This window comes from Perca fluviatilis, chromosome 5 (genome assembly GCF_010015445.1).
Source record: "Perca fluviatilis chromosome 5, GENO_Pfluv_1.0, whole genome shotgun sequence".
In the NCBI taxonomy this organism is placed as follows: domain Eukaryota; kingdom Metazoa; phylum Chordata; class Actinopteri; order Perciformes; family Percidae; genus Perca; species Perca fluviatilis.
In genome coordinates, this window is record NC_053116.1 from 28,152,821 (window position 1) to 28,165,179 (window position 12,359).

The 12,359-nt window shown below is 40.2% G+C and overlaps 1 protein-coding gene across 5 annotated transcripts in view; it reads right to left on the minus strand.

Annotated features, from left to right (window-relative positions):
- Nucleotides 1–361: 361 nt before the first annotated feature.
- Nucleotides 362–12,359, minus strand: part of LOC120559779 (oxysterol-binding protein-related protein 2-like) — a 33,346-nt gene continuing 21,348 nt past the window's right edge. For 4 of the 5 annotated variants that reach the window (XM_039801789.1, XM_039801791.1, XM_039801790.1 and 1 more), the window contains exons 3-15: nucleotides 12,160–12,286; nucleotides 10,725–10,800; nucleotides 8,672–8,806; nucleotides 7,841–7,938; nucleotides 7,255–7,437; nucleotides 6,985–7,092; nucleotides 5,082–5,171; nucleotides 4,587–4,707; nucleotides 3,815–3,940; nucleotides 3,298–3,421; nucleotides 2,301–2,391; nucleotides 1,636–1,671; nucleotides 362–1,251 (exon numbers count right to left, since the gene is read on the minus strand). In XM_039801789.1, coding sequence (XP_039657723.1) covers nucleotides 1,149–1,251; nucleotides 1,636–1,671; nucleotides 2,301–2,391; nucleotides 3,298–3,421; nucleotides 3,815–3,940; nucleotides 4,587–4,707; nucleotides 5,082–5,171; nucleotides 6,985–7,092; nucleotides 7,255–7,437; nucleotides 7,841–7,938; nucleotides 8,672–8,806; nucleotides 10,725–10,800; nucleotides 12,160–12,286 — 1,418 coding nt within the window. In that variant the 3' untranslated portion in view covers nucleotides 362–1,148. The remainder of the gene's footprint in view (nucleotides 1,252–1,635; nucleotides 1,672–2,300; nucleotides 2,392–3,297; nucleotides 3,422–3,814; nucleotides 3,941–4,586; nucleotides 4,708–5,081; nucleotides 5,172–6,984; nucleotides 7,093–7,254; nucleotides 7,438–7,840; nucleotides 7,939–8,671; nucleotides 8,807–10,724; nucleotides 10,801–12,159; nucleotides 12,287–12,359) is intronic. The other variant, XM_039801793.1, reaches the window with a different exon arrangement.

A 12,359-nucleotide genomic window follows, 5' to 3' on the forward strand; every position in this document is an offset into this window, starting at 1 on the left:
GAGCCCCTAAACCGGAGAAATTTGAAAAACTTCTCAGCCCGTTTTGGTTTGGAGTCTCCGGGGGTTGTGTTGCAGTCTCAACAGCTGCAAACAGAGACCTTTGGCAACGCCAACACTGACCGCCAACGTGTCATCGCCTGATCAGGTCATGACGTCTCGGTCTCTGAGACTAAGCTACTAACGTTCCCATGGCAACTACCAATAACAAGCGGAGTATGTCCAGTAAACAAGAATGTTGATGAGATATGCTAAAAACACTTGCGTGGCTCAAAACTCTGCTTAAAAACCAAAACGAAGTGTAAACGTTGCCTAAATATTTGAGGGATATGACACATGGACAGTAATGAGCTCATGCATTCAATTTATCTTGAGCAACAGTATTTCTTTATAACTTTGTTCCTTAAAGAGTACAATGTCACCTATATTTATTTTTTGAGTGTTTAAAAAAAGAAGACGAAAAAAAAAAAAAAAACCACTTCCTCAAGATTCATCTTCAGTCAAAGGAGCATTCGCTTCCCTGATTTCCATGTTGACTGGATGTCCGTCCATGTCCACACATCCATCTATGTGATTATTATGTTTTACTTCATGTTTCTACTCATATTTTACTCATTAATGACACATTTGACATGCTTTAAATGTCGCCGTCCAGAGGCTTGGCAGGTGGGTTCTCGGAGGAGAGAGTTTGATTGGTAAAGACATAAAACATTCAGATTGGATCTGTGAGTTAGTCGGCCGTTAACGGTCGTTTCACACGTACCACCTCTCTGCCGCCGCGTTCGGTCAGGAATAAAATGATTTTTGTGCTCTAAACAATGCCGGGGCAGAGAGATGGGAAACGTTTGCTGATCGTTATGTGACAAAATCACACATGGTGAGAACAAAACTGAAGTGAAGGCCTGAAGACTCCATCGACATCAAGCAGGCCGCTGTTTGAGAGAAGTGACGGGCATCTGGACTCTTTTTAAGTCTTTCCAATTTGCGCTGGGTGTGTATTGGTCACTTTAAAGATCAGGATGAGGATGATGATGAAGGCAGTGAGATGAAGACGGGCAGGGTAGGTCTTAACATTTCTCTCCATGTCTTGACAGGCAGGTCATTGCAGGTTCTAGAGGAGGAAGAGGAGGAGGATGAAGGCTAGCGGGCTATCAGTAGATATCAGGTAGGTCCTGGTAGTTCCTATTGAAGTAGCCACCGGTGTAAAGCCAGCCCTGGGAGTTGGTGTATGGGTTGGTGCCCATCTGGAACCACCTGAGAGACACAAACACAGATTCACAGCTGCACAAAGTACCTGCTTCATGCATCCCAAAATGTGCAGTGCGATCCAAAAAGAACAGGACATGTTTAGCTATTGTTGTCTTGTTTAATTTATATTGTGTGATTATTAATTAATTAAATTAATGTTTACTTCAACATGTATTATTAATTCATATAATGCCCAGCAAGTGAAGGATGAAATCTCTGCAAATCTAGGATGCAAATAAAAAATAAAAAAAAAGCCAAACTGACAAGAAATGTTGAAAACCTGAGCTGATAATTTTAGGTTTTTAAATCAGCTTCAAATGCAAAAGTCATCTGTTCAAATTTCATTTTAAATATTCAGTAGCAACAAGGCATTGTTAATACTGTATCTACCTTGACTGTTCATCTGTTCTGTTTACATGGCTGTTCCTGAGAATCAGAATATTGACCATTACTACTTTACAAAACTATCAAAAACATTATCATCTTTCACATCCCATTAACAAAGCTCTTGACCGGTAATGGCGATGTTAATGTGCTTAAAACTGGAAATCTTTTGACGACACCTCACTTGCTCAGTGATCAGTTTGATCCAATATAAAACTACAAAGGAGTTGTTGTGAAAGCTCACAACAATATAGTTATTTTGTTTGTACTGGTTCCACTTCCGGGATTGCTCCGGTGCCGCAGGAAATTCCGCCGGGTGCATGTATTTCCGTTTCCTTGGAATTGGAATTTTATTTTACTATGGTTAACTGCTCCTCAGATCTCTGCAGGGTAAATTGAGACAGCTAGCTAGACTATCTGTCCAATCTGAGTTTTCTCTCGCACAACTATTATACAGCGGCTCCAAGCGGAGCTTAGCGCCACCCATGATGATTGTGATTGGTTTAAAGAAATGCCAATAAACCAGAGCATGTTTTTCTCCCATCCCGGAATGCTGTGTGGACTAGCCAGACCCTCCTCCGCTCCGCAGCGTGTGGATGGTCTGGCAAAGCGAGACTATGCTTGTACTATCTGTATGTTTAATTGAACTTAAACGTATGCGTTTTTCCCACCTAGTGGACCACTCATCCTCATCCTTGGCTCTCTCCTTTCTGGCAGCTCTCTGTTTCTCCTCCAGTCTCTCCTTCTCCTTAGTGGCCTCATCTGCAAAAGAACAACACACACAAACTGTGGATTGTACCATTTAGCTCAGTAAAAGAGATTTGTGCTAGAATACATTTACAATTTCGAGGTAGTAAAGTTGTTTGCATCTTTCTTTATAGATAACTCACATATTCTGCGTTCCATTTGTACTCGGAACTCGGATTTTCCGAGGTCAAAGTCGGAAACACGCCCCCTGACCTCGGATTTCTGAGCTCGGAACTCGGGCAACCACCGAGTACCCTGATCTAAAAATCCAACATGGCTGCTCAGCGCATCAACCGTTGTGAAAGCTGCAGTAACAGTACAGTTATAAGCACTTCTGTGTTATTTGTGTCTCACTAAATCAGTCGTACACACAGCGCTGTCCATATTCTATCTGCGGACAATGTTGTTACGCTGTTTGTGTGCACAAAAACAGCGTAATGCGTTGTTATAAACTGCCATTGATAACAACGGCTAACCTGGCTAGAGCTTATGAAAACAATGAAAATCCGACTTGTTAATGGAACACATTCAACTCGGGTGTGACGTCATTCCCTGCCTCGGCTTCCGAGTTCCGAGGTAAATGGAACGCACTATTAGATAGATCCACAAGATGACATGAGGCAGTGACACAGACTCCCAGCAGGTGGCAGCATTGTCTTATTATTTATTCTTTGTGTCCCATGAGAAGTCATTTAAGACAACATACTTTAAGAGGTTTAATTCAGCAGCAGAAATGTAGCATCACAGGAAAGTTCAGTTACTGAGAGAATGATATGTACCATCAGTCAGCTGTAACGTCTGATCAAGTTTTTATCTTGGTAGGTTTCTGCAGGCCATTGCTGCCAAACAACTCACTGTGTGCAGTCAAACAGAAATCCACTGAACACTGATAAGGTGTTATTTAAATTTAAATCAAATTACCCATGTTGCCATTCTCCATGGCTCTGATGTCAGGCCTGAAGCGACAGTCTGTGTGGGGCAAGATAGCCTCCATGCCAGGCTCCAGCTCATTGAGAGACATTGTAAAGTTGGTGAAGTTGTACATCTATATAAGGAAGAGAGGGAATTAGGAATAATTAAATGTGCATTTGTAAATTTAGTTATGATATAAATGTTTGCTTAATTCAGACACATTTATCTGGTATGTATGTATGTATGTATGTATGTATGTATGTATGTATGTATGTATGTATGTATGTATGTATATGTATATATATATATATATATATATATATATATATATATATATATATATATATATATATATATATATATATATAAATAAAATATAATATCTGTTCAACCACTGTAATTAAAATCCCAAAGTACATTCTTTTGCTATAAATCCATTGATTAAAATAGCCCATTAACTGCATTTTTGTGAGTCCATTAAACCTTTTTGTATCAGACTGTATGGTGTGCATTTTTATTTTCATACCACAGCAGAGTGTGCTGGTCTGGATTCTATCCGCCACAGCAAAGTGCTTCCTGGTACAACAGAAACCGTCTCCTGGACGTCGGGCATGTCGTCTGCGTCATCGTTCTCTGCTCCCTCCTGCTCCTCCTGGAAAGAATACACTTTATTGTAACTGCTGTTAATATGTTCAGGGTTAAATTGCAGCTTCCATCTTATTAGAAGGGACGGTCTGTGTAGTCTATATCCACGCCGTTCAACTTCCGGGATTGGTCCGTTGCCGCCGGAAATTCCACTGCATGTTACTCTTTGACTGCCGGATGTCCGTTAACTTCCGCTTATTTTGCGTTTAGCGCCGCCCAAGACGATTGTGATTGGTTTAAGGACATGCCAATAAACCAGAACACGTTTTTCTCCCATCCCAGAATGCTGTGAGGACTAGCTGGACCCTCCTCCGCAGCGCTGTGCGAGACCACTGTCTGAGAGGTCTTTCCAAACCCACCAGGACAGCTACACGCATGTTGCAGCTATTACGCTACACTACAAATAACCACGCAGACTAAATCTAGATAGCTAAAGACCTCAGCACCAGCCTACACAAGCCTGTTGGTTAACCTGGATTAGACCACACAGAATGTTGTAGACACCAACAGGAAATAACCAATAACTGCGACTAACACCAAAATCACAAGACAACAATTATAGAAATAATGATTGCTAAAAAAGGCAATACACTCCTGTTTTAGATTAAATAAACAGCCAGTGTCAATTCACAGAATTTCTAACTTGTTCTCACATTTTTGTGCTTCCTGTTGTCTCCTTTCCTCTCTGACTTCTTGTGGGCCTCATAGGCCTGAGGGTCGACACTCCACATGCACTCGGTCCACTTTCCATAGATTACACAGTGCTTCTTTTTACTGGACAGAGAGAAAGACCGAACACAGAAGGGAGAAGAGAAAGTAGAGGTGTAATGGGAGGAAGAGCGGCAAGATGAGGAAACGAGAGAAAGGACAAAGGCAAGAGAAGACGGCAGAATGGAGAAACAGTATGGGGAAGAAGAAAATGTTATAGAAAAGAGGCAGACCAAGGAAAAGAGAATGCATGTGAGTGAAGAAGGACAACAAAAAGAAGAAAGGATAGGCACAGAGGGAAGAGAGGAAGAGGTGGTACAAATAGAGAAGGAAAAATAACGAGATTAGTTTAACAACTTTCCAAACTTGACATTCTATATAATAATACAATATGCATACTGTGAGTGACATAGCAATATACTATAAGAGCATACTCAAACCTCTTATCCTGGATGTATCCCTCCACTTTGTGAAGCTCTTTGCCAAACATGCCACAGGGCTTGAAATTCAACACACACTTGTCTCCAGTGCTGCAGAAGAAAAGAGGAGAGAAGAAGAACCAGTTAATATCTCTTTCCTAGCTTTGTTTGAGAAAGCGAAACTGAACTGAAAATTAGTGCAGAAAAAAAGAAAATGTCAATCAAGCCTTTCCTGTTTTCTGTGCGAGACACTTATCCAATCCGTGCAACAGTAAAGCTCAGCGCCAGCAAACTGTGCAAGACTGTGATTTGACGGCTTCGCAGCTCATGTGTGAATCTTTGCAACTGTGCTGTGAATATGACAGCGCGTGACAGAAACAGGGATAATAAAAGCCTTGCAGAGCTTCCCTGGATAAATAAAAGGTTTAAAAAGTTGTCAACGGATTGTTTGCCTAAGGAAGACACACAGATTAAACAAGCTGCAGTCTTTAAGTATCAGAGTAAACACTGTGACAAAGTAAATGAAGGCGTCTGACTGAAAGGAATGCTGAACAGCTCCGTGAGACAACAGATACAACAGTGTGTTTTAATGTGCTTTATTTGAACTCTTGACTGTGGTTCACTTTTCTCTGTAGGAACTGTGGAGTCAAAACTCTGGACAATCATGGGTGATGCCCCAGAGAGAGTGTGTGTGTGTGAGGCTCAGTGGTGTTGTAGTTGCTCTTAAGGACACCCACTCTTGATAAAAGGTCAATCAACTCCATAGATTACACTTAACTTATTACGAAAGTAATAATTATATTTGTTTAAGTAACTTATCAAGCAAAAATGACAATACATTTTCTGTTTCCAACTTCTCAAGTGAGAATTTCTTTGTTTTATATCATTGTAAATTTAATATTGTTCCTGATCGGACAGTTTTGTCGGACAAAACAAGCAATTTGCAGCAGTCACCTTGGGCTTTAGGAAATTATGATGAGAATTTGTCACTACTTTCTGACATTTTATAAACTAAAATAAACAATCCTCAGGTTAATCAATGAAAATAATTCCTGGCTGCAGCTCTATTTTACTTTATATTGTTTTCCAACAAAAGACTGGGAAAGTTGAGGAATGCTCAAAAAATACTTGTCTGGAACATTCCACAGGTGAACAGGTTAATTGGAAACAGAGTGTCATGATTGGGTATAAACATTCCCAAACACTTATTGAGGGTTGTTAAAAGGAAAGATGACTTAAAACAGTGGTAAACATGACCCTGTCCCAGCTTTTTTGGAACGTGTTGCAGGCATCAAATTCTAAGTGAGTGAATATTTGCAAAAAAACAATACAGTTGATCAGTTTGAACATTAAATATCTTGTCTTTGTAGTGTATTCAATTGAATGTAGGTTGAAAAGCATTTGCAAATCATTGTATTCTGCTTGTATTTACGTTTTACACAACGTCCCAACTTCATTTGAATTGGGGTTTGTATATTATTGTGTCTAATTATAAAACATTGTGTTTGGGTCGCCATTGGTTTACCATGTCGGTTATGCCTACAAATGACAGGCTATAAAAAGGAAATAAATCACAAGCTATATTCCCCATGTGTAGTGTAGGAGCCATATGAGTTGTTTTCCTCCAAGCCACAGGGGGCATGATACTGCCTTGTGTTGTCAAGGCCTAGACTGGGTTGGGTCATTTAAGTTCCTGTACTGATGCAAACAGGTGTTGTTAATTGAAGAAGAGGAGCAAACAGTTTTTAACTGTGCTCGGCTTATGTTATGGGACTTTATATGACTTATTATTCACTGTAAATGAACGCTGTAAGGACGCGGAAAATAAACGACGCAAAACGCAAACTATACACGTTAGAAACAATATCGCAATTAGCAACCAGTAGCGGCTAAGTATAGGACTTTGTCACTACATATAGTTTACCTGTGGTTGACTATTTCCACTGTGCCATACTGCTCTATCCATAGTTTGCCAAGGATGATATTGTGTACACAGCAGAAAGGGTTACTCCATGTGTACCCCTCGTTGTGCCTGGAGAGGAAAAGAAAGAAAGGAGGGAATAGGGGGATAAAACAGAAAGAGGGGGAGGCAGAACATTGGAAAGAAAAGAGAAGATGAGGAACTGATTTTGGACCAGAAAACTGTGATATTACCACACACAAACATTTTCACCAGTGTCGCTTTTGGACTCACTTGAGTAGCTCTAGTGTGATGGTTCCTTTAGGCTCAGCCTCGACGCTCTTTCCCCAGAACTTGAGTTTGGGGTAGATGGAACCGTGGAAGACAAAGTCCCCGACCAGACTCTCTGCATGGAAGGCACTGACTGGGGGATGATGGGATACCTGCTCCGACACCAGCCGGAAACCCTGATCCTCCCTGTAGAAGGCAGTGGAGAAGAGGGAGGACAAGAAAACTGTTACAACTGGGTGACCCTGGAGCACCTTGGCATCAGAGTGGTTACAGCGCTTGCCATATAACCACACCGTGCCCCACCCCACAAAATAGCCTAGATATTGCCAGAAATCAGACTGAATTGTCATGCTACAATAATAGACTAGTTCCAGAAGGCGGCAGCAATGCAACATTGTGGATGCTGGCTGCTGTAAAACTCCAATGAAGAAAAAGACTGAACTGTCAACTCGTTTATGAGACCAGAGGACCAGTTTGCGTCCCTTAGCTTAATGACGCTATCAGCAACACCTCTGTTAATACCGTTATTGCAGTCGTGTGTGTGTGTGTGTGTGTGTGTGTGTGTGTGTGTGTGTGTGTGTGTGTGTACCTGGTGAGTTCATAGGTCTCTCCCAGCAGAGGGTTAAAGGGTTTCCCAGTTCTGTCCCACTGAGACGCAACTGCTGACACAGCAAAAGCTGCTACTGCCTGAAGACAAACAATTTACAGATCATGTTAGTGAGTGTGTGAGTCATGACAATGTTTATATGCGTGTGTATGTGTGTTTCTATTTCTATGTGCATTGCACAGTCTCATACTGTATCAATCATTTGGAGCTGTGTTTATACATTAAGTGTGTGGTTGTGTGTAAGGGTTCTCATGCAAGTTGGTTGATTGATCAAATACACTGGAGATCAGTGGATATAGTGTGGGCCACCATGCCAAATGAAATAACCTTGACTCTTGGTTATATGATGTATCTCATGCTTTTCTTTAATTACACCACCAGTGCAACGGTTTCCATTCACTGATGAACTGAGCATGTCAGAGTCAAACATGCAAGTGAAATAAACTAATTTAGGTTAACTTATAAAGCCCTAATTGCTGAACCTTTCTCACCAAACACTTGGATTTATTTGTGGGGCTCATTTTGGCTACATTATTTATTGTACTGTATAATGAAATGTTTTATTTATTTTTTGAGTAGTTTTTGGCTAATTGGATTGCACACAAAAAAGTGATTAAGTGTGTCAGAATGTGGTCAGCGCTCATAAAAGAATATTAAAACATGCATGATAACTGAAGGAGATGCACTATTGCTATCACTTCTGTGTATGTGTGTGTGTGTGTGTGTGTGTGTGTGTGTGTGTGTGTGTGTGTGTGTGTGTGTGTGTGTGTGTGTGTGTGTGTGTGTGTGTGTGTGTGTGTGTGTGTGTCTGACCTGCATGCGTTCTATGGAGTTGGACAGCGAGCAGGCTCTGTTGATGAGGTAAGTGTGTTCCATGTATTCTGTAATTCTCTGCAGGAAGCTCAGAGGCTCGTTGAAGACGATGGGCATTGTGATCTTAGAGAGTTCCTGTGAGAGGCAAACAATGAAGTCTGTATTTTTAGATTCGACCCTGACTAAACAGAACTTGTTCCAAATCATTTTGATGTCTTAGAAGCTCTCGGAGCGCACGGCGTGAAGCACCTGGCGCAGGTGCGTTTAGGGCGTGCAAATATCCACTTTTGCTAGTTTAATGACTGAAAAAAGGGTCTGTGTGTCAGGCGCATGGTTGGAAAGGGTTGGAAAGGTAGTATCTTAATTAATCGTAGGTGTGTTTTGGGCGTAACATTAGGGCTGTGCAATTAATCGAAATGTAATCGTGATTATGATTTCTACTCCCAACGATCACAAAAACAGAATAATCGAGAAAACCAATTATTTAGCTCATTACGTTTTGCAAGTAAACTCTTATTTTTTTGTGTTAAAAATAAAGTTTATATAGGAAAAGTATTTTTATTGAACTTTTTCCAGTTTTTTTTAAGTTCAATAATTGCAACATCTTTCCAGAATATCAACGAGAAATCGTGTTAAATTATCGTGATTTCAATATTGACCGAAATAATCGTGATTATATTTTTTTCCATAGTCGAGCAGCCCTACATAACATCCAATAAACCAATCAAAGTGTCATCTCCCATTTCCTTTTAAAGTCAGGCGCGTTTGTACCTTGGCGCATTGCTATTATGATGGTGGATTTGCTAAGCAGGAAGGAGAGATTTTCCATCGTCTCTCAATCTTCTGTCCCAAGAGGTATGTAATGTATGTGTATGTATATTATATATATATATATATATATATATATATATATATATATATATATATATATATATATATATATATATATATATATATATATATATATACACACACACACACACACACCCATGGGCGTGTTGGTCTTACAGGGAGGTGTGTTCAGGTGTATTCTTGGCGTATTGCTATCTTGAGGCAGCGGAAAGTGATCGCGCCATTGACCAACAAAAACCTGGTCTAAAGTCAATAACGCAGCATTTCATTGTTATTTTAACAGCGCATTAGTAAAATGCTTGTACACAGCATGTGTATATATATATATATGTGTATATGTAGATGTATATGTGTATATGTGTGTATATATATATATATATATATATATGTATATATGTGTGTGTGTGTGTGTGTGTGTGTGTGTGTGTGTGTGTGTGTGTGTGTGTGTGTGTGTGTGTGTGTGTGTGTGTGTGTGTGTGTGTGTGTGTGTGTTTGTATGTATGTATGTATGTATGTATATATATATATATATATATATATATATATATATATATATATATATATATATATATACACATACATACACATATATATATATACACATATACATCTACATATACACATATATACACATATATATATATACACATATACATCTACATATACACATATATATATACATATACACATGCTGTGTACAAGCATTTTACTAATGCGCTGTTAAAATAACAATGAAATGCTGCGTTATTGACTTTAGACCAGGTTTTTGTTGGTCAATGGCGCGATCACTTTCCGCTGCCTCAAGATAGCAATACGCCAAGAATACACCTGAACACACCTCCCTGTAAGACCAACACGCCCATGGGTGCACAGATGGGCGCATTTTCTATTTAAACAATGTGGGCGCTGGACGGCAAATTGACAACTGCGTCGGTCTTAAACTAGCAAAGGGACTTGCGTCGGGCCTTGCGATGCGCTGCGCCAGGTGCAAGATAGGGCCCACAGAACCTGACAAATACAAAGAGAACTGTTGATGTAATAAACAACATAATGTGATACTATGGACTGGTGTCTTGACTGAGACAGTGTGACTTAATCATTAAACATATCACACAATCAAGTTTGGCATAGAAGTTTAAATAAAAACTGTATGTACAAAAAGCAGCATTTAATTTGCGTCCTGAAATCTGCAGGCCCTTACCAGTCCGATGCATTTCTTCAGGATGCTCCAGACACTGATAGTGTTTCTAGAAAACATGACCGCAGGTAATGACGTCCTGGAACGAAAGAAAATAAGAAATGACTGTGTATCATACATGTTGTCCATTCTACCCCTGATCTAAAACTGGTCAGAATGATATCCAAGGGTGTAGATAAGCTGTGGCCTGTCAGGTCTGTTTGCAGGCCTCGAGACACAGAAATACTACATGCAGTATGGAAAACAAAGGACAAATGTAAGACAGAAAAATAATTCACCATTCATAATCTAACATTGTATTCTGATGATTGTTGACAGACCCTAGATTTGTTCACATGAAAACGTTGAGGCACGCTTTCCTAGAATGGCTCTAGTAGAAGTGAATGGAGAAGTGGTAATTTTCTCTGTCATCACTGCAATTGAACAAAAGTAATTTGGCAGCATAAGTCAGATGCTTTTATGTATGAGTCAACAAAGCAGGTATCACACTTAAAGCGATATCGTTTTCTCTTGTTTCTTTTATGCTATATCTGGTAGAGACATGATCGTATTCCACATCTGGAACAATGCACGAGCAGAAGAAGTCATACCACACTTTGGTGATGAAGCCTAGGAATAAAAAAGGTATTTAGCAGGAGATCCTCTTCCCTGTGAACCCAGCATTTACAATACCAGTGAGCCTTTCTTTGCATGTGATGAAGATTATAATATGTACTCTAGTCTCACCAGACCTATCACAGCGTTGTGTCCGCCCTAGAGAAGGGTTTGGCTGCACCCATTGTTCCATACTATCATTCTGCTCTAGGGGGGAGAAAAAAAAAAAGTTCTGGCGTTTTTGTATTTCTTTAAACCAATCGCAATCTTCTTGGGCAGCGCCATGCCCCAGATGTTCGGAGGGAACTTGTTTTGGTGGAACATTTGCATGTGGGGAGGTGAGCCCTGGGATTAAAACAAAAAATATATTATATACATATTCTTTACAACTATTGACTAAGAGAACAAAGCAGGCCTGCCTTATTGCACCAATTAAATCTAAACTTGCCATTTTCAGCATGTAGGTTGGGGGGGGGGGGAATGCTGCGTGAAATATGCGGCAAATGGCAGGCTTATACCCACAGTCTACATTCTGTGAGTAAGCTATATTTACAAAACCACAAATTTCTTTTTAGCTTACTTACAGCTTCCAATTAATTTGCCCGTAAAAATGGCAGCTTCCAGTTAGGATAGTTTAGAATAAATGTCAATGAAAAGGACTTGAAAATCTGAAAAAATACAGAGCTGGTCACAAAAAACCTTTAACCCCAGTGAGTAAGAGTTTTGACCCTGCCCAACACATTACTGGTACTGGTTTCAGTGGGAAGCTTCACATAGTTTCTGGAGAAGCTACAATCATACAAACACACTGTAGATGGAATGTGGTGCAGGAATGCAGCAGTACCTGTGTTTCTTGATGCCATTCTCCTGTGGCACCGATCCGTTGTTCTTCTGACTGCTGCCATCAAACACCACCGCATCTTTGTAACTGGCCTCCGACACCCCTTCATACGACTCGTCCGAATCCAGGCCTGTGGGAGAGAAAACGTGACGTAAGGTTACACTAAGAACAAATCTTGCAACAGCCGATGTTCTGTGTAGAAT